Here is a 26,005-nt window from a genome sequence, read left to right on the forward strand (position 1 = left end):
GTGTAATAATCGTGACTATTTCATTGGAATGTTTGAAAACATACATAATAACAGAGTTGTTTTACTAAATTCTAAGATTTACTTATCTGAAATAAAGAATACAGTTTAAAAGATTGTCTTGGTTATATTCAAATGTATTTAGTGTATGTGTTACGGTAATACATTTTACTATTTTTTAAGGACTATCAATAATTGAGCAAGAGAAGAAAAAATAAGCGATCTTCCAATCATGTAAAAGGATAAAATTTAATGGAAAAGAGATTGATGACAAACCATTTCATCCAAAGCATCAACCTGGTACTTTTAGTGATATTGGTAAGTATTTCAGTAATGCACAATTAAAATATAATAAAAAGGACCTACAGAAAGCACAAGAAATAAAATTGTATTGTGTGTTTCAGATATCGATGGGACACTTATTTAAACTAAAACTATAGATTAAATCGAAAACACACACCGATTATGATTCCCTTGGGATATATTTCTGATTTGGACTTTACAAATGATGTACTACAAGATTATGGACAGTCAGCTAACCGGACCAACAAAATCTTAATTGAAGGTATAACAGTGCAGAATTTTAGCAATCGGCTCACCTAGTTTGTATTAGGAATAACATAAAATAATTTCATTACCAATAAAGCATACTGTGATTCAAAAGGCAAACAAACCTTACGCCATATATTTATAATTTTTATTACATTTTTGATGAACTCAATCTCAGCTTGTTCCAGTCTAAAAAAGATCAATACGGCATTTGTATCTCTTACAATGCAGGGAACTTGAGCGAGCCAGAACATAACAAAGCTCACATTGCAAGAAAATGTGAAACAAGGCAAGAAAAGAAGAACGTTAAAAATAACTCCATTGAGAGAATATCAGTGTTTACAATAGATCTAGAGGCTGTTTTGCTTAGTTCTCAATTAAACACATTTGCATTATGCTATAGGACCAAGCTGTGGTTCATAACTTTACAATATTTAATTTAAAAACTAATGACGCTTATTTTTTATTTATGGGAAGACTCAGACTAATTTTTTCAATGTTGACGAGTTTTCTAGCATTTTGACCCACTTTATCACTCAGGAAGTAGAGAAACATAGGTATAGTCGTCTTATTTTCTATAGTGATTGGTGTACTTACCAAAATCTGAACAGCGTTCTATCGAATCCACTGCTGCTTATATCCAAACAAACTGGACTAACTATGTTGTAGAAGTTGAAAAAGGACACACCCAGATATAATATGACTGTTCACATCAGGGCGGAGAATAAGCTAGAAACATGGAAATATGCTCACCTGCAGGGTGCCTTGAAGCCTGCCTCATGGCTAGGATAAACTCCTATTCCTTCAAGTACCTGTTCGATGGATTTTTAAAAACATACAGCGACATGAAGTTTGTTTCCTCTATTAGGCCTCGTTCAAAAAGTTGACCCTGTGGTTGCAGGTCTGAAAAATATTCTTTACGAACCTGGTGGCTCCTAGAATATCAAATTGAACTTTTCAGACTGTTGTGTACGGGACACGGGGGATCGGTAATTGAAATGGAAGACCGTTTTCGGTCACATCATTGACTGTGTATGGTTCACGTTTAGGGGGTAAGAAGGTAGGTGTCCGAGGCCAGGGATGGATAGTGGACGTGGTGGTGGAATGAGGACAGTGACGTGATGGAAGCAGCCAATGCGGTTTATTGCTCGAATCACAGCATCATACGATCCCATACATATATGTATCCAACCACGTTTGGTAAATCATTACAGAGCCAGTAAACATAATGATGTGTTACTATATAAAATAATAATAATAATTATACTATTTAATACATTACACAGACAGCTATTCTGATTTCCACAGGAATGTTATAAACCCACTAGAAAAGTTTATTGCACACTTTTATTAATTTTTAAGTTTATTTCAATACTTCAGGAGATGAAAATCGTTTTACATATATTTCAATTTTACGACAATCTATCCACTATACATCTAAGATTGGAAGAAACATTTGTGAAGGTGGTCTTGTATAATTTCTAAATCTGTTGATAATTGAGTACAGTATATTGTACTGATGAACATATTGATAGCAACACATTTACCACAGTGTTGATGTTAACATAGGTTATTAATAAAATTATGTTTGATAGCACGATGTCTAGCTAATTTCTTTATAACCTGTCAATGATGATATGAAGAACATTTAATTCTTGATTTTTTTTTTTTTTTTCAAAAGCTTTATTTCTGGTTCAATTACTACAAGTAAATAATTATACACAGAAGTTTGAATCATAGAGAACAGAAGAACATAGAAATATTAACATTAGTGGGTTTGCTCCAATGGAGACACCCTATAACATAATACAGTTAACAGAAAATAAACAGTAAAATTAGTACTTGACAAACAATGTAAGTTTCAAATTATAATAAAATGTCTTGAGCAAGACGTGCTTTCAGTCTTCTGTTGACAGTTCTTTGGCCAATGTTAAAATGGACAGCACCTGTTGATTGGTCCAGAGTTTCTAGAAATGTAGCACTTAGTTTTCGGATGTAGTCACAGATGGTCGGAATTTCTAATTCATTATGAATCTGTCGGTTTCTAACAAACCATGGAGAATTTGTTGCTATTCTCAAAAACTTGTTTTGGAATACTTGAAGTTTGTTCATTTTTGATTTATGGAGGCAAGGACCCCAAACTGGACAAGCATAAGTTAAGAGGGGTCTGAATATTCCTTGGTAGATTAAAAGAGCGCATTTAAGTTTAAGAGATGATCTTCTATTGATAATTGGGTACATTTGTGCCAATCTTGTGTTTGCTTGATTTAATTTTGAATTTATGTGCTGTTTATAAGTAAGTTTAGAGTCTAATAAGACACCCAAATATTTAACAGTTCTGTCATTTTCATTCCATGGTATGATGTTATCTTGAATTTCTATATTCCTTAAGGGATTGAATTTTCTTAGCGAAAATATTTTCGCTTCACATTTTAGAGGGTTAAGTGCGATTTTCCAATTAACGAAACCAATCCAACAGTAGGTCTGTATCAGTCTGAAGCATGTCAACTGCTGTGTCAATGTCTTGATGTTGGGAGATCAAGGCAGTGTCATCAGCGAAAAGAGCAAGCGTAGAATGAGCTGGAATGGGTAGGTCATGCATGAACATATTAAACAGGATAGGTCCTAAAATTGAGCCTTGTGGCACACCAGCCCGGATCTGTCGAACAGTGGAATGAGTAGAATTTATTTTTACTGAAAAAGTCCGGTTTTCTAAAAATGATTCGATGATGTTTTGCAAGTAATTTGGTTAATTCTTGAGAATTAAATATGCAAACCACTTAAGCAGTTTAGATAATATCCATACACCCGATGTGATTAAGATGTATAAAGATTGCTAAATTGCTTGCAGTAGGATACATTTATTACTAGTCACTGCCAACATATGTTTATTACTGCCAACATATGTTTATTACTGCCAACATATACAATTTGCTCATATGTATATGTATTTCTTAATAGTATAGTAAGTAACTATAATTTATACGCTACTTTAATTAAGTTTTTTTACGGATCCACCTGCATGTTGCACTTGTTTATAAACTATATTGCTGTTGTAATTTTTCTTTTTATTCACGATGTTGATGTTATTTGGCACTTGTTTTGCTTGTTTTTGCTTTTGTTTGCTTTAGCATGTATGCATATAAACTATTTATGTAAGTTGTTTTTATCAAGCCTCTTGTATTTTCATAATACCTATATCAATATAAAATGGTGTATACCGTATGTAAATAAATAAATAAATGTCTGCCATTATTATTTCAAGACGGGTTTTTAGATGATATTAAACAATCGAACACCTTATTACGATGGGATATTGAAGAAATATACTAAATGCATCCTAATTCTTCCCGCAACAAGTGAGTGAACTTGTGCTCCCAAAATTAAAGTGCAGTACATCAAGAACCATTGCATGTGTAAGAATCTTTCAAACGTTCGAAAAATTTGAAATAAACGCATAATCGATTAGTTTACTTTTTTGACTGGGACAGATCTAGGTTTTTGAATTTGGTTATCCCTGATCCCAACACTAATATTTCAAGCCGGTGTCTCATGTAATAAAAAAAGTCGTTCTGTCCCTCCCTAGTCAGCAGTCAACATTAGTTGCATTAACAAGAAGAAGAAGAACAGTAGATAGAGAAGTAATATATTCTGAGCTTTCTCGTTCTTTAGTTCAGATTTTGGAGTGTTATTTTATAATATGTGATGGCTGTCTGTTTCTGCAAGGGCGTTGCAAACAGGATTGTCACTTCTTATTTAGTGAAAGGTAATCTAAGTCACTTGAATAATACTGTATTATAGATCATAGCTGTAGTTATATCTTTTTTTTAATTACATAACCTCTATCTTTAATAACCTAACCTAGCAGTTTAAATCCGCTAATTATGCAATATTATAGCCTTCCTACTTGCTATTATTTACTATTATTGCCTAGTTTTCTTTAAATTATGTTCTTATTCTGTTTAATTAAGATAAAAATGTTCCACTTCATAAAGAAATCAATAAGTTAATATGAAGGAAACATGTCTATAATAAATGTAATGGGTAGGGAAGATAGGTGGGCCCGGTTTTCTTACTTTGAAATTATCAAACAATATTGAATAATTGTAACCATGGATATAATCAACCAAAACTAATTAATTTGTACAATATCTAAATCATCTATGCCAAATGTAAGCACATTTTCAGATTTTTACCCTTTCAATACCAGACATGTTCTTGGAATGTTAGTCAATTATTATGCTAAAGGTAGTGTTTGAGGGTGTTATCCAAAAGTGCTGTGTCATTTTTAGCAGTTTGTATAGGGTTATTTTAAAATGTGGTAACTTTGTTCTTTATTGGTGAATTTTTGTAATATTTTTGTTGTTGAAAGATGTGTGTATTAACATTAAATATAGGTTGCTAAAAACTTCTTATACTACTAGAAAAAAACAAAATAACAAGAACATCTAAAAAATATTTTTTTAATTTTTAGGATTGATACTGAAATAAGTGCTCAAAAAATTCTCACACTCAATAAAGTCAAACACACTAAATAACACTAATTTTTTATAAAATTATCACATAAAATAAAATTAACGGAACTTTGGGATTATACCGACCACACCAGTATGAAGAACACAAAACTATAAATTTATAGAAACAAACATGATAGAACGAAAAAACAACTCTGTAATTACAAAATTACAAACTTATAAGCATTTCCACCTATTGTGATCGGTATTGTTGTCGCTGTTATCTTATCTTTCTCGAGAATCCTGATTACGGCAGGCCGCGCGGCATCACATGATTTGCACGGTACATAATTGCCTTTCCATTACAATTCAATTTATATTTCTGATCAGCCCCTCTAAAATTTGATATTTTACTGACAGGTAATATCTCGAGGGATATTTTTCTTTCGTTGACATCATCAGCGCGGGCTTCGGCAGCACCTTTGGTGCCGGAGGCACTCGCATTTTGGGTGGCAGAATGTGATCAAGAATAAAAACGAGTTTGAGTGTTTTTTCAATAAAGAGTTTAGTTTTAGTTTGGTAATGTTTGTTTTTGTTGAATTTTTGTGTTTGGATAAATGTAGAGGTAAAACACGGAAGTACAACAAAGCAACGCGACTCTGCAATCACGTTATCTACTAAACCGCTCGACTCTGACCTCTGTCTGAGGATGGGGAGGGGTTTGCGATAAGACAATTCCTGTTTTATATCGACGAAATATTGTTTTACGCTAATCTAGTAATCAGTAGAAGCAAAATGTCAAATAACGATTCATGTCTGGGTGTGGTCAGTATAATCCCAAAGTACCAAATTAACATAGCATTTTTTTACTTTTTATGAGGAACTAAAATGGATATCTTGATTAGCAAATGTCCATTTCCTTTACTAACTTTACTACTTTTTTTAGTGTTATCCATACGAAATCATGATATACTAAAACAAAAATAATTACTTGAAAAACCTTAGAATTTCATGAAATTTGGTATGAAGGTAGTGTTCATATAAATTAGGAAAATTGCCAATTTTCACACAAATATTTCAAACGGTTTTAAAATTATAGCTATGTTGTTTCTCTAAATCTACCGAAAAACCGGAACCAACATATTTTAAAATCATCATAGCTGTTCTCCTAATTGAGCTAGACAGATGGGAGTGGTGTCATTTTACTCAGATTTAAATGCTCTTTCTTTTGATATACAACACAACATACTTTGTCAAAAAAATGGTTCAAAAAATAAAATTCAAAATTTTGATTTTATTTTCTCAAAAAGTGCATTTTTGAAAAAAAATCCTTTAAATAGTTTATTTTTTGGTAAGTGATTCTCAAAAATTTAAAGTGAAAGGCTGAAGGGTTCATAGTTAAATATTAATTCAAGAAAGGGTGTTTACAAGTTTTTGTAAAAATGTCATACTACATATCCTTACTTTACGTAATTTCATTACAATGGTGATTATTATAGTTTTAATTTGAGTACTTAAAAGAGGGTTGTCCCTAAGATAGCAATTTAGTTATGTACCATCATTTGTTTATCAATTAGGTAATATGTTTAACTATTAAAATTAAAGTTTGTAGGCTACCCTATTCTCTGTTAATTGCCTGTATATTACAAATGCACAGTTCAAATTTTTCTTGAAATTGACCATTAAACAAATTTTGAAGCTGAATCACAGAGTTGAAGTTCATATTAACATTCTATATCATAGAGATATTTTGTGTGAGCGAATTCAGATGTTTATTTAGTGTTCATGCTTACCTGAGTAAGCATCTTACCACTAATACTTAACATTAAGTAACAATACAGCAGTACTCATTATGTAGCAGTAAAGAAAAGATAAGTTTAGGGGTTGTTCCTAGATCCTTAGAAGAGTTTCTGTCTGAAATTTTATTTTTCTTAATTTTTTTCCAATAACTGAACTGTTATAAATACTTAAAGAAATGCATAAAGCCAGATATCAGATGATAATAATAAGATACATGATCATGTAGATGGTCAGCTAAATGGATGTCTATTGTGTCATTAATATATACATTTAAAAATAGCAAAGGACCAAGACAAGAACCTTAAGGAACTCTCGTGTCCACTCTGAAGGGTTTGGAGAGCTCTCATGAAGTTAACTCTGAGAGTTCGATTTTTTTTAATAAGAGTTTAACCAATTTAAGAGTCTTCCTGAGAGTTAAGCTTGAGGAGAAGTTTGTCGTGATCAATGTTTGTCGTGATCAATACTGTCAAATGTCTTCGAAAAGTAAAACTAAATGCTATAAACATGATTGGTATCTCTTGTCCTAGAGGATGAGATGAGTTGGTGAACCTTCTCCTTAAAAATATAATGAGGAATGTACTATATTTAATTAAGTTCAAAACAGTGTGACTTCAAAGCCTAAACATTTTGCAAATTTTGAACCTTATGCCTGTATTCAATTTAAAGATATAATGTTATTATTTCCTAAAAACCCTAAAAGAGGTCAATAATAAAATAAGCAAGATAGGACTTTATATGACCTTTTTTACTTATTTTGATTTGAAAAATCAAGTGGTGAAGTTTGATAGAGTAATTTATGGACAACCTGTATATAAATATGTGCATGTATGTGTTGAATAGCTATGCAGTCATCATGACATATGTTCATTGGTCATCTTAGGAAATCAAAATATTTGAAGAGGTGAAGTCAAAATTGTAAAATTCTACAAAGTTTATAAAAGTTAATATAATGAAAATATGACCTTAAAGACGATCTGAGTAATTTGTCACGTAAGTTGCATTTCAAAATATCCTCCAAAAATCTTTTTATTTTTTAAACTTTTAAAAATTTTCAAATAAAATAAACTATTACATAAAAAGTTATGTCTGTACTATAAAACAAAATTTTAACCCACGTGCCACATTCTTTATCCCATTAAATGGTATTAAAATGGCATTTAATTCATTTGCATTTTAAAAGTCTTTGAAAAGATTTAGTTTACACTTTCTCATTTTTTAGCATTATATTTAGTCATTTTTATACTACAAACAGTTTTATAGAGAATAGTTTGGGAAATTGTTTGGATCTTGATGTTTTCAATTTTAGTGTTTTGTACATTTTGGCATTTTATTTTGGTTAAAACGCCACACAAGGCAGTAATTCATTGTAAAATGGCTGGTTTAACACATTTACTGCAATGGACGCACATTAATACCATCTCGGCTTTCCTACAAGTCGATACATAACTTGTGTCATAATGAAGGTGTTAAACAATGTATTTTTTTACTGGAGATTTATCATAGTTTAACACATTGACTACGGTGGACACACATTAATACTATCCTGCCTTTCCCAAAGTCGGTACGTAACCCGTGTAGCAGTGAAGGTGCTATATTGATTATGAAAGTAGTGTCAGCGATGGAACTGTGTTTCTCCTGTCCACAGTACTCTACTGTCAGTACACTTTTGCAGCTTCCAGCTTACCTCAGTACACCGGCTGTGGAAAAAAGTGTTCATATAGTGGTTAAAGTGATGAGGAAAAGACTGAACTGAGTCTAAAATCTGGCAAAAGGTGGGTGTCTGATAAGATAGAGAGGCTTGCAGCAGATACATGTTAATATAAAGGAAATTAAATTCTGACTGACAATACAAGAAGAAAGTTAGCAGAGAAATCAAGCAGAAAATGATTAGGTGCTGAAAGAGTCTTGGGTGCTCTAGACAATCTGACAGCATCGTCAGAACCATCGGAAATTTAATTGTAAAGTATAAATCAGGGAATGTAAAACCTGTAAAAGATTAAAACTTGTAGAAACAAGATCTATTTACAATTGCATATAAACAGCTGAACAATTTCATAATTCCTGTACTCTAGTAGCTTTACAATTGAACAAAGATGAATATTGTAATTTTGTTTAGTGATGACTGTTGAACACCACAAGATTATGTAAACACTGTTTGTTGGAAGTGACTCCAAGTGACGTATGTTGCAGACTGAGAGCTGACAACTATTAGAATGGCAGTTGAAGTGGACTTGGTTGAATATCTCAGTGACCTACTGGCCAGTGGTGACACAAGAGGTGTGAAGACGTTTATCAATGAAGACACATTTGAGAGTGTGCTGAAAGAGAGAGCAAATGATGTAATTCCGATTGCGTCTTACTACATCAATCAAGCGGCAATGCAAGATAACCCGGCAGTGTTCCGTTACTCAGAAAAAATTCTTCAAAAATGTGCAGAAATCGGTAACCCCAAAGAGTGCTTGATGGAATACCTCGCTCAGGTCGAGAGTCTGGACGTGATCAAGTTTAAAATTTTATTGAAACCCATTCAAACCACTGTGCTTCGAATTCCCAACAGGAAAAGTCCATTGATGCAATGTGTGTTCAATGTGGTTTATACTTTTATAAATTCTTTGCCTCTGCCCCAATTCCAAAATTTAGATGAGAAGTCAAAGTTGTTGTTGGACTGTGATGACAACGTTCAGCGAATAAGAGATGTGTACTGTCTCATTGTGCAATTTTATGAACCATTTGTGAATGAAATCAGTGACAATCAAAATATAGATAAAAGGGTGAAAATGGTGCTACTTCAAGCTCTCTTACATCTGCTGGGTAATCCACTCATTCATGTTGACTTGGAATACAATGAGAGAAGTTCGAGTAAGTTAAGTGTACTAGCATCTAAAATTGTTGCCTTCATCCTGAAGTTAAAAAGTGACCCGTTGGCATTTCTGGCATTAGTGGAAAATAATGAGTTGATCAATGTTGATGAAGAAAGAGTTTTGATTAAAGAGTTTTCATCTAATGAGATCAAATTTTCTGATTTGTCACTGTCCTCTTTTTTCTATCTTGTTTTTTGTGAAAATATGTGTAAATCTTTTCCTCATGTGTATGATAAATTGTATGTGTACCAAAACGGTCTGAAATTGGCTAAAACTCTTCTTCAGTACAAGGAAACTTTGGTACTTCATAAAGGTTTACTGTTGACTCAAGCGATTTTGGAAACTGTAGAAATAGGCAGTGTGAAATTCTCTTATTTGAATTCTAGGACACACAAGGAAATAATAGAACTGTTATCAAATATTGCTGTGTACCATGAAATCAAAGAGAATAGAAAGCTGTCAGCAGAGTTGATCAAAAAGCATTTCTTTACTTTTGATCCAAAGGGTCAGTTTTACATCTTGTTGAACGTCAGTAAAAGTGTCCAACACCCGAACCTGGTTGGGCTTTTCACTACACTAGTAACCGATTCAGTTAGGAACACTTTCATTGATAAAGAACTAAAGATTTATTTTACAGGAAAAAGATTGTTTGACTTGTTGCGGATTTTCTGTCTTTTGAGTAAAGGAGCAGAAACAGATCTTGTGGAGAACAAAGATCAAATTCTCTCTGCTCTGAATTTAATCATTTTCTTGACCAGACGAGATCGTGATAACTCAACTGGAGTATGGAGTTATGTAACGGACATCTTGAAAATTTTCCTCGATCCGTTACGAGAAGCCATCGATCTGTCCAGAGCTCACTATAAATTGCAGTTAGAGTCATTAGATGATCCGTTGAAGACAGAAGATGGAGCAGAATTATCTGTGACCGTTGGCAATCAAGTGTTGGACCAGATGTCTAAGGAGGATAAACAAACTGTACTGAACTCTGGTCTCACTGTGTTTGATCTAATGGAACATTTACTGTGTCGAGCAAACGAGTGTATCGAAGACAGACCTCAGCTTTAATGTTGTATGATGTTTTGTGTGTTTCATAAGTTAAAAATGTTTTTTGTACAGCATATTTTCTCATATTTCCAATAAAATTTGTAAACATTGTATTAGAGTTATTTAAAGTCCGATATTTGTTGACCTATGTCCCTTAGCATGTAAAATAATTATTTAAAAAACTGAACTTGAAATTTAAAAAATTATTTTCTTAAATCAGCATTTGAGATGTGCACATGGTGAGTTAAACATTATGTTTAAAATGCTGAAATTTAAAATCATACAGTTTACAGCAATTTCAGTGAAATCTAATAGTCTTCAATTATCTGTGGATGAAACATGGGTTTATTTATTTTTAAACTTTATTGCAGAGTATTTACAAGTAAAAAAACATTTGTGTACAATTCTCTACTCTCATGTACGTTAATTCCTAAATGTTATAAAAAAGTACAAAGTATAGGCTGAGATGAGTTTATGAACAAAAAGTGCAGGAGTTATCGAGGGGAGGGGGTTAATTTGGCCATATAGTTAGGTTTATTATTGGACTGTATACATATATCCTAGATATATATATATATATATATATATATATATATATATATATAAAAGTGAGGGCTCTGTGGTGTAATGGTAGCACATTCACCCGACAAGTGAGAGATCCGGGTTCGAGTCCCGGCGGAGCAAGTACTTTTTGCGATTTAATGTTTATTTATATATATATATATATAAAATTTGTATAATTTGTATATAAATATATATAAGGCAATAGCCTTATTTAATTTCAATAAACATTGAATCGCAAAAAGTACTTGCTCCGCCGGGACTCGAACCCGGATCTCTCACTTGCCGGGTGAATGTGCTACCATTACACCTCAGAGCCCTCACTTTTTACGATTCAATTATTTTGTATTTGGCTGTATCTGTCACATACTTTTTGTGATTCAATGTTTATTGAAATTTTATATATATATATAGGTATAAAAGAAAACAAAACATGTTTCTTCAACTTGAAAAGCTTAATATTTCGTTACTTTTCAGTAACATTATCAAAAGCATGTATACAATAAAATATAAACAAATATCTATATATATATGTGTGTGTGTGTGTGTGTACATATAAAATATTGTTGACAAATTAAGGTTGACAGTGATGTGATGGGTTAAAAAAAGGGATAAGTCCATCAGGTATTCTAACTTGAAAAGGAGGGGACCATAACCATGGTCAGCAGGATGTTATGATTACTGGGAGGTATTTATCTGGCGTTTAAGTTGGCGAAGGGTTTGACCAGAGCGCCCAGTTGACTAGAGGTTTTACATTTTCATGGGATTAAAATAACCCAAGAATAAGTGAAATAGGAGTGAAAATAAAATAGGGGATAGTCTAACCAGGAAGTTAGGTAGACGACGATGGCCTCATGAGAGTAGTCAGGATTGCCAGTATAGAGCTACAGTGAAGGTGGTTAATTACATGTATTGTAAGTAGACAGTTATCGTAGTACAGTAGTTTAACATGTATTATGGCTATACAGTTGTATATTGTATATTAGTGTAACATGTTGACTCTGACAGACACTTTACTGTACTGTACTCATGAGACAATCATAGGCTCGTCAACATGATTGTGCCAGGTCAGGCCTGTATTAAGTAATATCCCAAAAGATTGTAGAGTTAGTTTCTTACTAAAGGACATCAGGTTACATATCCCCATGTAGTCATAGACAAATTTATTAAATTTGTACTTGACTGGTTAGTTTGCAGGTAAAACACTGAATGTTAAATTCATCCATGTATGATTTATTTTTCAGATTTTATTTTGACTTTCTTTTAAAATAGAGTTATGTGTTATCCACATATTGAAGTTTTCCATTACGGATAACCTAGTGCAATCTGAATACGTAAATTCAGTTATTTATATTCAAGGACGAAAGGAGTCCAAGGTTAGATCCCCGAGAGATTCCATGCCCATTTTTATTTGGTTTAAAATAATGTTTGGAATCTTCACCTGGTGATTTTGATCTTGAAGACAAGAAGTGAACCATAAATGGAGGAGGTCTCGAACACTCCATTAGAGAACTGGTACAACATTAGTGCACACTGTCAAAAGCCTTGGAAAGTACTTTTAATAAGCAAGGCACAGATTCTCGCCCTTCCAATTCATCAACAACACTGTCCAAAATGTACTCATTGTGTCAGTTTTGGGTTTGTTTTCTTGTGAATCTGAATTCAAAATGTCACTATTTGCAGAAAGCGTGCAAGTTTTTCAAATATGTTTGCTGAACACTAAAAGAACTGGTTATTGGATAATTGCTTTTGAGAGAATATGGATACAACATTACAAAATTTTAAAGTTGGAAAATTACATTATACAATTTTTTTCTCCTACCAAAGGGATTAAATGTACACATAGAGAAACAAATTGTAAGAACTAAGTTGTAAATTTCCCAAATTAGTCATGTTTTGTGCTGCCTGTCTTCCTCTAAAATCAACTGCTAAGGTAAAAATTTGTAAAGGTACTTAAATTAAACATTTGAACCTTCCCACTGATTATGTGGTAAAAGTTACAGGTTTGCCAAATTTAAAGTTTTATACCAATTTATTTTTTTTGTAGAAGATGACAGGATTCTTTCTACGCCATCATTTTATTTAATTGATTTAACTAAATGTGTTTATGGGCTATTGGTCCAAATCAAATTGGAAAATATCTGGCTGAAGTAAAATAACCCTGAATTTTGAAATTTTAATTCATAAGTTAAATTTTAACACTGTCATGTTAAAAATGGCTTAGAACATTTTTATACCTTTTTTTATAAACTATGTGAAGCAACTCATTTGAAGAATACAAGTTTAAGTTTATCTAAACGCTTTTAAATTTTCCTGTGGTATGTACACTTATTAAGTATATAAATAGAGAAAACAAATTTTAATATTTAGCCCCTGAACAACGTTTAAAACATTGAAATAACTAAAAAGCTTTAGGATGGATACATATTAATATCTTTAAATTGAAGCATTTCTCGTAATTCCATATGTAAATAAGGATGTGGAAGTGTTTGAAGTTTTAACGTTGGTATCGTGGGGATAAAATCAAGATGGCACTTTAACATCGGTTTCATGGTCATGTAATACCAAAAAAACTTTTCAGGTATTATTTTTATATGTCAGTGTGTGTATGTGTTTGTGAATATTTAGTATATAAATCTAATGTCAGTGTCACCAACTACCCCAAACCAGAAGTCTAGTAAAGAAATTGCGTAATACAAGTACAATATTTACTATGTAAAAGGAATAAGTTTTTGCAGAACTTTGGCATTATTAAACTTAGTATATTTATCCTCAATAGAAAATCTATTTATAAAGGAAGTTTCAAGATCTGTAATCTGATCTCTTCCTCAGGTGGTTAATTGATAACATCAAGTCACAGATCATAACTGCTGATCTTGAAATGTAGTGTTACTGATTTATTGTATCACTGAACAATGGCAAATTTTCAGAAAAATCATGTTTCCACAATCCTTTCATTATTAAAAACAAATTTTAATCAAAGAGATTCTACTCATGCTATTTAATACCCATCTCCCAAAGCAGCCACTGAATTCATTTTGTAAAGAATAATCAGTTAGAAGTTCGATCAAATTTTATTATGTGATATTGATAATTTATTGATTTGTTCGTTAAAAGTTATGAAATCCTGTTATCTTTACTGTTTCTATCGGAACAAATGCCTGAATGACATCTTTAGACCTTATAAGAGATTTTACTACATTTTATTTCTACTGATAAGTTGAATTCGTTTTCAGATAAGAAACTATGGATATAGAAAATACTTAGCTCTGATATTTGTTGATACAACATACTTAAAAATTTAACTTTTTAATCAAAGACTTTATCAGACACATAAACAATTCTAATAGAAGTGGTAATGTTATATATGTATGTAAGTAGTTATCATGCTTTAACATCCCTGTGTATTAAACACGTGAGAAGTCGCACCTTCCTGGATGTAAAAGTTTGCATGAAAACTGTTTGCTTAAGCTTACTTTTTTATTATTATCGTTTTTTTTCTTTCAATAGGAAACTTCAAAAAATCCTATGATTAGTGTAACTCTGTCTCAATTATATTATTGTAAATAATTTAAAACAGTATATTCTGTGTCAATAAATATCGTATTACAAGTACTATATAATTTGTCGTAAAGTTTAACCTATGTGGTAGGTCACATGTGAATAAATTGCCATATGTATTTCTTAAGTATGTAAATGAAAAATTTGTTTAAATTATTTCAAAACAAAATGTGTCCAATAGAAGAAAACATGCAAAATAGAACCTGGATTTATTATTGTATTCATAAATTGTATTAGGGGATATTGCTGATTCAGGTGCAAGGAACAACAAAATCTTAATTATTTTGAAAACAAAGTTAGTAAAAGACTAGCAGATGTCAAGATCTTGTGAAGAAATATATGTGAAGAGATAAGACAAGCTTCCAAGCTACTGGAAATTGTGGTACACTGCCACGGGTTTGGCCTTTTGGGTGTTAAGATGGTTTAGAATCTTTATTAGTTGAAAAAAGAAGATGCTAGTCTTGTTCTTAGCTTTTTTTGTTTTTTTTTGCTAGATTTATGAACAATAAAAATCTTATTAGAGTAAGTGGTCAGTCTGTACAAGGTGGGCTGTTTAGGCAAAGTGCACTGATGGTTAAAAGTATTCTGTGTAAGGCAATAAGTCAATCCTAATAATATTATAAACGACTTATAAAGTGACTTTGTTTGTTATGCTGTCACGCGTAAACTATTCAACCGATTGTACTGAAATTTTACATGGATATTTTTAGAGTCCCTGATATGAATGTAGGCCAATTCTTATTTCAAAAATCCTATCCTGGGCTACACTTCACTGGCCTCTAAAGTAACAAAATCCCATCTTTTTCTGTAAAGTTACAAAATATTAATTGAAAGAGCCTGTTAAATGTAATCAATTGTTTTGTGTAAACATTGTTTTATGAATGTATAACCTCATATTTAATTAATTTAACCACTATTTTCAATTTTTTTACCTTTATAATCTTGAAAACATAGAGTATATAGCTTCTTATTTCAACCTTTGCTGCAGTTCCTGTTCAGCACAGAGTAAGAAAAGATCTATATAAGAAAATGTAAAGTTTTAGTAACTGTACATTTTTAGCATATATTAAATTAGATATAAAAGACAAGGTTACTATCTAACTTATACTATACATTTAAAGACTGTTATAAAACCCATCTTACTTGTCTTTTTACAGAGGTAGGCTTCTCAGACCTGTGTATGTGATATGTACTTTCTTGATTAGGAAAATCAACTATGGAAAATACTGACACTGGAGTAAACTAAAATGGCCATAAATATACAATTTTTTATATATTTTCTTGATTGATGCAACAAGGAAATCTCGACATTGGTGTAAAAATATAATCCACTCAAATCATAAGTGCTCATACACTTGGTAAGCCTTTGAAATTGCATGTGAAGCCATGGGTAATTGCTAGTAAATTGTATAAATTGGGAAATTATAGATTTTTAATTCTTTTTGCAATGATGTACTTATTTTTCACAATGTTTCAATGTAGTCTTCATTGAATTACAGAAGAAATCATTTATATTAGGCCCTTCTTGATAATAAATAGTAAAACTAAATTTTTTTATACAGCCTGTATGGGAATTTTATTTCTTGATGGCTTATAATACTGTAATATTAGACAAAATATCTCTGACAAACAACATGCAAAATGGGTGAAAATGTTATAGTGTGTATATTGAAATAAAGCTAATTATTATGCCAACCTTTAGAGGACATTTTTTTGGTGGTCTAAACTTAGAAAAACTACTCGTGTGATTGCATTAATTGGACAGCAGTTTAAACTAATGTATGTTGTTTGATAAATGCTTGGAAAAAGATAGAAAACAAATTATTTTAAGTACAATATTTCTTACTATAATCTCCTTTTAGTTCTCTACTTTTCCAAGCATTTCTCTACACTTTTCCAAGCATTTCTTTATGCTTTTCCAAGCATTTCTCTACACTTTTACAAGCATTTCTCTAACTTTTTAAACTTTCAAAAAGTAGGATTTTAGAAAGTCCTTAAAATAGTTATTTATTTAGGTGATGAACTTCTCGTTTAGACAATAGACAATATTCTTTATTCATAAACGTTGAGTTTAGAATTTTTGTCAATACAATAAAGGACATACTGAACATAAAGTTTAAAATATCAGTTCATGATTCAATTGATTTCCAGCTCATAAACTCTTGAATAGTGTAGAAGGGTCGCTGGAGAAACCAACTTTTGAGTGAGTTCTTCAGGTGTTTGACTGGTGTTTTCTTCAGAGAGTCTGGTAGAATGTTGAAATAGATTGCTCCTTTGTATGATGGTTTCCTCTCATATAAACTACCAGGTTTGATATAATATCAGTGTTTATTTAATAGTTGGGCATGTGGTAAGTTATTAGATGATTGACAGGTACAAGAGGCGTGCTGGTGGTCCGGTCGCAGACAACAGACGTCACAGCTGGCCTGACTGTGACAGGAGAATCGACTGACAGACAGCAGGAACGAGAAAGGGAACGCTCGGAGGAGAACCATCAGTATGAGGATAACATCAAGCAGAAAATACTGCAGGCATCTCTGCCCTTTGTGATCCAGTATGGCTGGAGCAAAAACGCTATCAGTGCAGGTATATTTTCCCCTGAAGAAAAATATAGAAAAGGAAATATGAGACTTAATTTTTCCTTTTGAGTTGATGTAAAAAGTCATTGTAATCTCAAAGCCATATTTCTGTGTTTAGAAGAGGCCACTTTCCTTTTTAACCTTATTCTGTCATCTTCATGAATCCACTGGCTTATGCTAGGATCTTATCAAACAGAATAAGGAGGAGAGTCTGTAAAGTACAAGCTCAACATGTCTGATCAGAAGTGCTATAGTCATATACAGGATTTGAACTCAGATCCAGTTGATTCTTTAGACTGTACGGCCACCAGCTCTCTGGTCTTTCTTAATATATATTTTTAAATATGAAATTGTGAGATATATAAAATTGTGTTGCGTTTTTTTTTTTTTTTGGTTCTCTTAGCTTATAAATTGCACTTAGTACTGTAAGAACCTTTGCGCTGCTTCCGGAGTGACAGGATATTCAGGATGGGTAAGGTTAGGGAGTAGGGGCCGCCTCCTATCGAGATCCATGAGGAAGAAATAGGGCACTACATCTCAAAGTCATGTCTCCCCAGAAGAAGGGGAGGCCAGCTCTGAACCATCCTCTGCAGTCATAGTAGGCAGGGGCTGGCACACCCTTGTTGAGGCTAGGAAGAACCTCTGAGGTTAGGGAACAAACCCCACCAACTCCAACAGTCATCTCCCACAGTAGACTAGATCTATCGAATTGCCCATGAACCCCAGAATCTCAACATTTGCGGTTAGTGATGTGCCGCTCCTGGACATCCGTAAGGTTGCCCAGACTTAAGTGACACATCGGTTTTTGCTGTATCCAGTGGTGGGTTCAACTAGAAGGTAGGAACCAGCCAGAAGTGAACCTTCCTGGGGATATAATACAGGACGCAGATCGTCCAGGAACTGGAATCCAAAAATAATATCAATGACTGCTTGAAGACATTTTTGAGAAATAGTTCAATATCCTCACAAGTCCTCTGACCAGTCAGCTTGTGATTCCTTATTGTCAGGTTAGTTTAAAACGAATTGTTCCTTAGTTGATCTGCAACAACAGAATAATTTAATGCAAGTGTAACCAATAGACTGCGGAAATGTTTGCATAGAAATGGAGCTCTCCTGCAAAATGTCATCTCAAAAACACATTGTACTGTTTGCATTGTTATATGGCATTATTAATACATACCTTGGGAAATTCACTTTTTAAGTGTAACTATTGAATGCCAGTTTGAGAAAATTTAATTTTTATTTCAGTCAAATGTTTTTAGGTGACTTTGTATAATATATCAAAACCAGTCCTTACAGTCTAAGTTCTTATTGAGGGAGTGTTTCCCCTTCCCTGTCCCTTAAAAAATTCAGGAATGGTTTATCAAGTATGAACAAACATCACAATATTAAATAACAGAATTACCTGCTAAGGAAACTAAAGAATTCAAGATATATTGTCTGCTAATTTATGTAAATGCTTTAAATCATAAATTCTTTATTGATAATCTTTTAAGATTACAAGTAATGTCTATTAATCAAAATTTACTAAGCTATATATAAAAGTTCATTTTGGTCTTGGTTAAGTTGTCTGTCCCCACAACTAAAATTCTACGACTGTGTAGATGGTTCTTTGCAAGAGCCAGTTCTTTATTGCTGTCTTCATTTTCATGTGGCTGTTTTGATTTTTCTTAATTTCTTCTGGCAGAGCATTAAAGAGTTTCTTCCTGGTATAGGTTGGTTTTTTCTCAAATACAGCTGGTTTGTGAGGAAGTAGTGGAAAGTCTTGACGATGTCTTGTATTATGCTCACGAAGATCACCATTTCGAGGAAAGTCTCTTGATAAGCAGTACAATGTCATTTCCAGAATATATACTCGTAGAAGTCACTGTCAGTATATTCAATTCTATAAAAGTAGCTCTGCAACTTTCTGTAGGTCTTAGCTTTCCCATTAACCATATTGCTTTCATCTGAATTTTGAGGACTTTCAATAGCTTAAATTGAGTTGTGCTTCCTCATGCTGCTATCCCGTGCTTGAGATGACTTTCAAATAGTGTATTTATATTGAATGAATTCAATATAAATTCAAGAAGGAGGCATATATGGTAGAATCCAAAGATAGTTTTACAACTTTTTGGGTTCAAGAAAATTCTTTACTTCAGGATGGTTATAGGATTCTGTGTAGAATTAATACAAAAACTAAAGTAACTTACAGTTAATATTTTAATTGTTAAATTTAAAAAAATAATGATTGAAAAAAAGTTATGAAAAGATATTTGTATGTTGTTTATAACCCACTAAACGTAACATTATGAATGTCGGTTAAGGTGCTAGCACTCTGGGATATCCTGGAGTTATCCATGGTATGTTCCCACAAGGCGGGGCCGACCTCGTCAACCACTTCTACGCTACCTGTAACCAGGAACTTGCCACACAGCTGAAGCTAGCTGCGGAGAGCACAGACAAAACTAGGTAACCATAGAGTATAATATAACAAGTAAAAGAACTGTATGCACATGGATTCAATTCATTGTGTATGCTTCTGCTAATTGTTACATTAACCCTGAAACCGACAGTCATATTTGTTTCAGTGAATCATTTTACCTAGAATTAGTTTTTTTTCATATATAAGTGTATTACGAAAGATTAAAATAAATTGTATCTGAGGTAATGAGGAATTTAATTGTCTGAAGTACTTACTTCAGTCAGTGAAGAAATCAAGTTTTTGATTTGTAATAAATTACTTGATGTAATAATATTGTTGTGTAAATAAAGCACAGATTGTTTCTGAAATTGTTTTCCTTGTTAAATTCAATAAACAAATTTCCTTCTGGTGTCAAGAAAAAAAATATATTTGCATGATATTTTTGGAAATCTTTAGTGTACACCGAAATAAGAGCTCTGGGACAGCTCAAACATTTTTAATTTGAAATTTCTTTAAGTAACGACTTGCTTTAAGGAGCTTTGAAAAGGTAAAACATAGAGATAATTACTTCTTTACAAACCAAAATTGCAGCATATGTAAGTTTAAAATGAAGCTTTTATGTTGCAAGTTTTCCTTAGTGCTTGTGTTCCTGTTGTTTGGAAACCAGATTATTGGTTAAATTGATTAAACCATTTTCTCTCATGTATATATAGGATACTGATGATAAATCTGTAGTAAGTGATCTTAATAATGTGGGTTTTCAGATGTTGACTAAGGTCTTGTTATTTATTGCTTCGTGGCAGAACTTGATTTGTTGATATATTTAACAATTGTTTGGTAATATTCTTGTTCCATTACATTTGAAAGTGGATTTCAGCACCAGTTCACCTTCCTCTTAGTGGTGTCTGGAATCTAACGCTGTCACAGACGATTCCTGGAATCTGGAGTCATGTTTGTCTGGAGATCCAAAAAAACGGTCGGTGATGAAGAAGTTCAAAATGAATAGTACCAACCAGGGGTCAGCGTCAATTATGATGGGTCCTTAACCATTCTGTGGTGTTTCTATGTGTAAATCCTTTGGGGCTATCTTGAAATAGGTTCGCGCTGAACATAAGGGAAGGTGAAGGTTGCATCCGGGTATGAGAATGAGCAAAATGGTACAGTCGCCTTCCTCCAGGGTGGTGTCTGACCTTCTCTCACTAAGTAGATCGATGACGTCTCGGGTTATAGGTCTGATTACGGGACATGATCACCTGAGGAAGCATCTTCAAGAGTCGGCATCCTTTGGGAGGATCCGCTCTTTAGAATGTGTGATGAGAAGAAAACTGCTGAACACCTGCTCTTTGATTATCCTGCAATAGCAAGGGAGTGGTATGCCATCTTTGAAGTTTGGACAAGAGTGGTGAATTTCCGCAGGAGGACCTGATAGGTTGTTTATGGCGGTTTGTGGAACTGCTGAAATCATAGACTGGTAGGCCTCATGGTGTGCTTCCGGGTGCGCAAAAGACCCTTGAAACTTAAGTGCGTGGCAATAGGCCGCCCATATAAGAAGAATAAGAACCTTCCCCACCATAGCTATGTGACATTCTGATAAAATTGTCTAATTTTCATCATCCGTCTACTTTTAAAAGCTCTTTAAAATAAGATGTAATTTAAAGAAGGTTTATAATTTTTAACTGCTCCTACTCCTCTTATTTTTTTAGAGGTCCTAAAAATGTTATTGTGTACTTCATCTTATGGTTATTCCATTACTTGTAGAATACTTATTTATTTCAACATAATAAAAAAAGCAAAGGAGGATTTTGACTTATTGTATAAAAAAATTAATCAGTTTGATTTGAGTTAAAGCAAAAAAAGCCATTTGTGAAGTTGACTGTAAAATCATTGATTTCAGAAGGTCTTGTCTGAAATGTAAATGTAATATTGGAAAGTTTTTATTAGTTGTATTTAGTTTAAATTATACTAATTGCTCCGTACATCTTCATTTACAAATGAGTGGTAATGTTTAAGCACAAAGGAGCCGCAAGTGTTTGTGCGCGACGCAGTAGAGACAAGGCTGCGCATGATCACACCGTATCTCGCACAATGGCCGCAAGCTCTCGCACTGATGACATTGCCGCCCAATGTCCCCACAGCCCTCGCAAACTTGCTCACTCTGGTGGACGACATCTGTTACTACGCAGGAGACAGGTCTGTTGACGTAAGTAAACTCACCGGTGGCTGTTGTGAGAAATTTTAAGGAGGTTAAAAATTACAATTGTGCACTTGGTAAAAGAATGTACTGTATAATATCTTAATACCTCAGAATACATAAACTACAGTTATGCCTCGTTAACTTCTATTTCTTGATGCATCCATGAGTCTGTTTGCTCACCTTCCACCATTTCAACATAACTCAACGCTTGTAATGAATCAATAAAAGAATCAATAAATAAAGGCGCTTGTAAACAAGAAGTCAAAGCAGTGTTTGTTGTAGTTAAACTGGTACAGTCGGAGGGTGGCGTTGGCAGCCATCTACAAGATGACAGAGCTGTACATGCTCCAGGACTCTAGTGAGGGCCACGTTGCAACTTGGGAGTTCCTCACACGCCGCGTGGATGAGGCGGCACAACTACACTCTGTGCTGCTACAGTCCGAGACGGGTGTGGCGTTTGCGCAGGAGCTGGCCTCCGCCACCTTTACCACGGTCAGTTTCAGTCCTCGAGGTTTTCCTTTATCGTGTAGCACTTTTTTGCCTTCACAGGCTCTGGAAAAGCACTCGTATAAGGCAAACGAATTTTTTTGTTATGTATTATTTCATCAGAGTGTTTCATAAGTTACAGGGCTGCAGAAATAAATACGTATCAAACTATCACTGGTTCCTTCTCTCGAGTTGGTACTCGTTTTCTCTGTACTGGCACAAATTTTTAAGCTCTTAGTTAAGTTGTTACTTATATTTTATTATTTTCAATATATTGGTGTAATTTGCGTTTAATTCAAGGAAACTGGTACACTTGTGGATGTTAATTTAAAAACCGATATAAATCCTGTTTTCTTTATCCACTGGAGGAGCAATGTATTTAATACCAATAACATCTATAATGTTAGTCATACTGTTTTCAAAGTTTATTTCAATCAAAAATAATGTTTTTATTACACTGTGCCATTGCTGAGTCAAAATCCTATTCTAGGAAGTTTAACAGTATTTTTTACCACAACTGTAAGAGTTTTGTACTTGGAATTTTAAATTGTTGTAGTTGGTTTATCTTTGATTTGATATCAAATGATTTCTTATACCAAATACAGAGCTAGCGTAGAGTAAATAGGACATGTTTTCATACGTCCACTCTCGTTTCTTTGTCTAAATGTACCATATTTTTAATTTAAATTATGGCATGACTTTTGGCAACTTCATGTTTTGGGTACAAAATTTTCCTTAACTGGACTTACGCTAGTTTTCATATTTTATACATGACCTGTGTCAATGCTTGTGTAAGCTTTATGGCAATAAACGTATTTTTATTTAAATGGCACATGTGTGCCATTGCTCTTATGTGGTAACAGTTCCCTCCAGTGGTCAAGGTGTGTGTTTTGGAGTTTTTTATGGTTTGATTTACATGAAGTTCTTTTTAATAGTTTTAGATTTGTAAATTTGTGCAGTGGTGTGTGAAAATGGTGATTTTAATTTATGGTCTAAATATAGGCATATTTATTCAACATACTTGATTTTTGTAAATATTTCGTTTTAATAAAAAACTAGTGAAATAAAATTTATGAAATAAGAAGTAATTTATTTCTAATGGTAAGTTTATCAACCTTATAGATTACTATTGTGTGTTTAGATTTTAAAATATTTAAAAGTTGGTTCTCATGAAACATCACTTTTGGTGCAAATCTCCGCTTAGGTACGTACTACGTTTGGGCATTGGCATGCGTAATCCAAAACATGCATAATTATAATCTTTACAAAAATATTATTTTATATTGATTTTGTAAGTTTAGGTGTAAAAGAAAACAACAAACAACTATGTTGTTAGGTATAAACTATGTATAAGATTTATAATTCAATAATTCCCTTATTTACTCAATTATCAACTCCTAAAGCAGAATAACGGGTGACCTTGACTACTAGAATACTATCTGAACCTCAACATAATGCCAAACCAGCTGGTGGACCAATTACCTCATTGGCCTACTTTTACAAAACGATCTCATCACCATGTAGTTCACCGTTTTCTCATGAGATATCACGCTATTAAGGTTTAACTTCGTTTCTGTGTTCTATGATTAAAGTGGGAATGGAATAGTGTTTTACTTTACAGACTGGTAAAACTGCAGTTGGTAAGAGAAAAATAAAATGGTGGTCGACTCCATGACAGCTGACTCAATAAACAAACAGTGTGTAAAGTTTTAATAATATTGTGTTACGCTTACTGTACGTAATATTTTGAGTTGAAGATATTTCAGACATTCCTTTGAGAATAAATTATTACTTTCTTCTTTTAATTATGGTAAAAGTATAAAAATAGTGATTTTTCTATAGAAAAGATGCATTTTATTTAGAAATTAACACTAATGATATTACAAAAGAAATACATGTAAAACAGTTTTTGTAAAAACAGACTTTTACTTTTTAATAACACTAATCAACAAAATTACCTTGTCACTTTATAATATTATCACTATTTTAAGTAAAACAATAACCAATCTTTTATTTTGTAACCAATATAATTTAACAAAATTAACATCAACACTCTTAAATTCTATATAATATTTTAATAAAAATCATAGTTTAGAATATTGAAACGATTAAGTAAAAAAATTGTAGACTTTTTTCTGAACAACTCCATTTAACTTAGTAAAAGTATTTGTTAAATTAGTCAACATACAGTTTAATTTATTGTTAGTAGTAAAAGTTTTTAATATCGATTTTTACTCCTATTTTGCCTACATCAATGCAGAATTAAATTTTGGAAATCTGAATGCAAATTTATATTTACTATGTCATGTGGTGACTGCCCACCACATTTATCAGACCGCCGAATCAACGGTTAGAACCGGTCTTTCTGATAAGCCGCGTGCGGATGGAGGACCGGTGGTCTGATAACAAGGAGTTTAGATTGTGACGGAAGAGCGAGGACGTCTGATCGGCGAGTGGCGGTGACGGAGATTCTACTTACCTGTCGCAAGTCTTAATTATTATTTGTTTTTGGTATTGTGTGTTACACTATGGATTGATTTAATAATCAGGGGGGGAGGTTAGGTGCCGGAAAATTATAGGGGGTCATTGTAAATTCTAAATTGTTAGTATGTCGGGGCGGGTTTAGTCGTGATGGGAGGTCGGCGTGGGGTTGGTGTCGGTATGTGTAAATTATCTTTGGCGGTTAATAAATTGTTTTACGATTTACTTTTACTGATTCGTCCTTAAATTATAACCTTAAATACTTATCAAAGCTGGCAGGAGGATATTGTGTAGTTAGGATTATGGTCGCTCCACGGTCTTCAGCGTGCAGGCGGCTACAAGCCTAGTCCTGCACGGTGACACGTTGCTTCCAAAAACCCATACAAATCGTCACAACTATAATCTATTAACGGACATTACAACAGACATCATTAACAGCTGGTGTAACACAAAGAACGGTAAATCTATCACAGGCACTGAACAGCTATTATTTGTTTAGTTTTCACTAATTGAAAATCACGCAATACAATAATGTAAATGTTATTTTTGTAATTATCTGGTTGTTACAACAATATTATAGTAACTTTTAATGCAGCAGTAACTGTATTGTTAGAATCATATTCTTCTGTTACAGGCCCGGAACATCCTCGGACTACAAAGATAGCCTTGGCGTTACCAGTAGAACCGAGTCAAGCTCTCCCATTTCACATAAGTATTTATTCTCGTGTTGTAGATATTGTATAAGTAAATTTGTTATTTTTTAAATGTTTCTTTGTATTTATTTCTCCCTCCAGACCTATAACTTATGAAATAATTTATTTGAACCAAAATCAAATCTTTATTTGTACTTTACATCTATTTAAATGAAATGAGTAACATGTGCATCGTTACAGACTTGTACTAAAACACAACAACTTACAGTTTAAGAATACATAAAATGTACGTTTGTATAAAAAAAGACAAAAGAGAACATCAAGACAGCTGAGAGAAAATTTATTAAAAACAAATAATGTTGGTGATAGTATTAATTA

At 33.0% G+C, this 26,005-nt stretch overlaps 1 protein-coding gene and 1 non-coding gene across 3 annotated transcripts; both read left to right on the forward strand.

The window, feature by feature from the left end:
- Positions 1-4,141: 4,141 nt before the first annotated feature.
- Positions 4,142-25,739, forward strand: LOC124353613 (ubiquinone biosynthesis protein COQ9, mitochondrial-like). 2 transcript variants are annotated; one of them, XM_046803531.1, is made up of 6 exons: positions 4,142-4,312; positions 17,204-17,416; positions 19,716-19,860; positions 21,824-22,013; positions 22,290-22,499; positions 25,609-25,739. In XM_046803531.1, exons 1-6 carry the CDS (start codon positions 4,252-4,254, stop codon positions 25,636-25,638), a joined length of 849 nt encoding a protein of 282 aa, XP_046659487.1. In that variant the 5' UTR covers positions 4,142-4,251; the 3' UTR covers positions 25,639-25,739. The 2 variants fall into 2 exon arrangements, with proteins under 2 accessions (XP_046659487.1, XP_046659486.1); XM_046803530.1 differs by lacking the exons at positions 17,204-17,416; positions 19,716-19,860; positions 21,824-22,013; positions 22,290-22,499; positions 25,609-25,739 and adding an exon at positions 8,991-10,830 and having other exon boundaries at positions 4,158-4,312.
- Positions 11,322-11,392, forward strand: Trnav-gac. Its single transcript has one exon. It is a non-coding gene; the product is annotated as a tRNA-Val (tRNA).
- Positions 25,740-26,005: the final 266 nt, after the last annotated feature.

Source organism: Homalodisca vitripennis, chromosome 2, assembly GCF_021130785.1.
Source record: "Homalodisca vitripennis isolate AUS2020 chromosome 2, UT_GWSS_2.1, whole genome shotgun sequence".
NCBI classification, from domain to species: domain Eukaryota; kingdom Metazoa; phylum Arthropoda; class Insecta; order Hemiptera; family Cicadellidae; genus Homalodisca; species Homalodisca vitripennis.

Excerpts from the sequence above, each read along its gene's own strand:
- LOC124353613 (XM_046803530.1), top strand. The coding sequence starts at position 9,014 with ATGGCAGTTGAAGTGGACTTGGTTGAATATCTCAGTGACCTACTGGCC.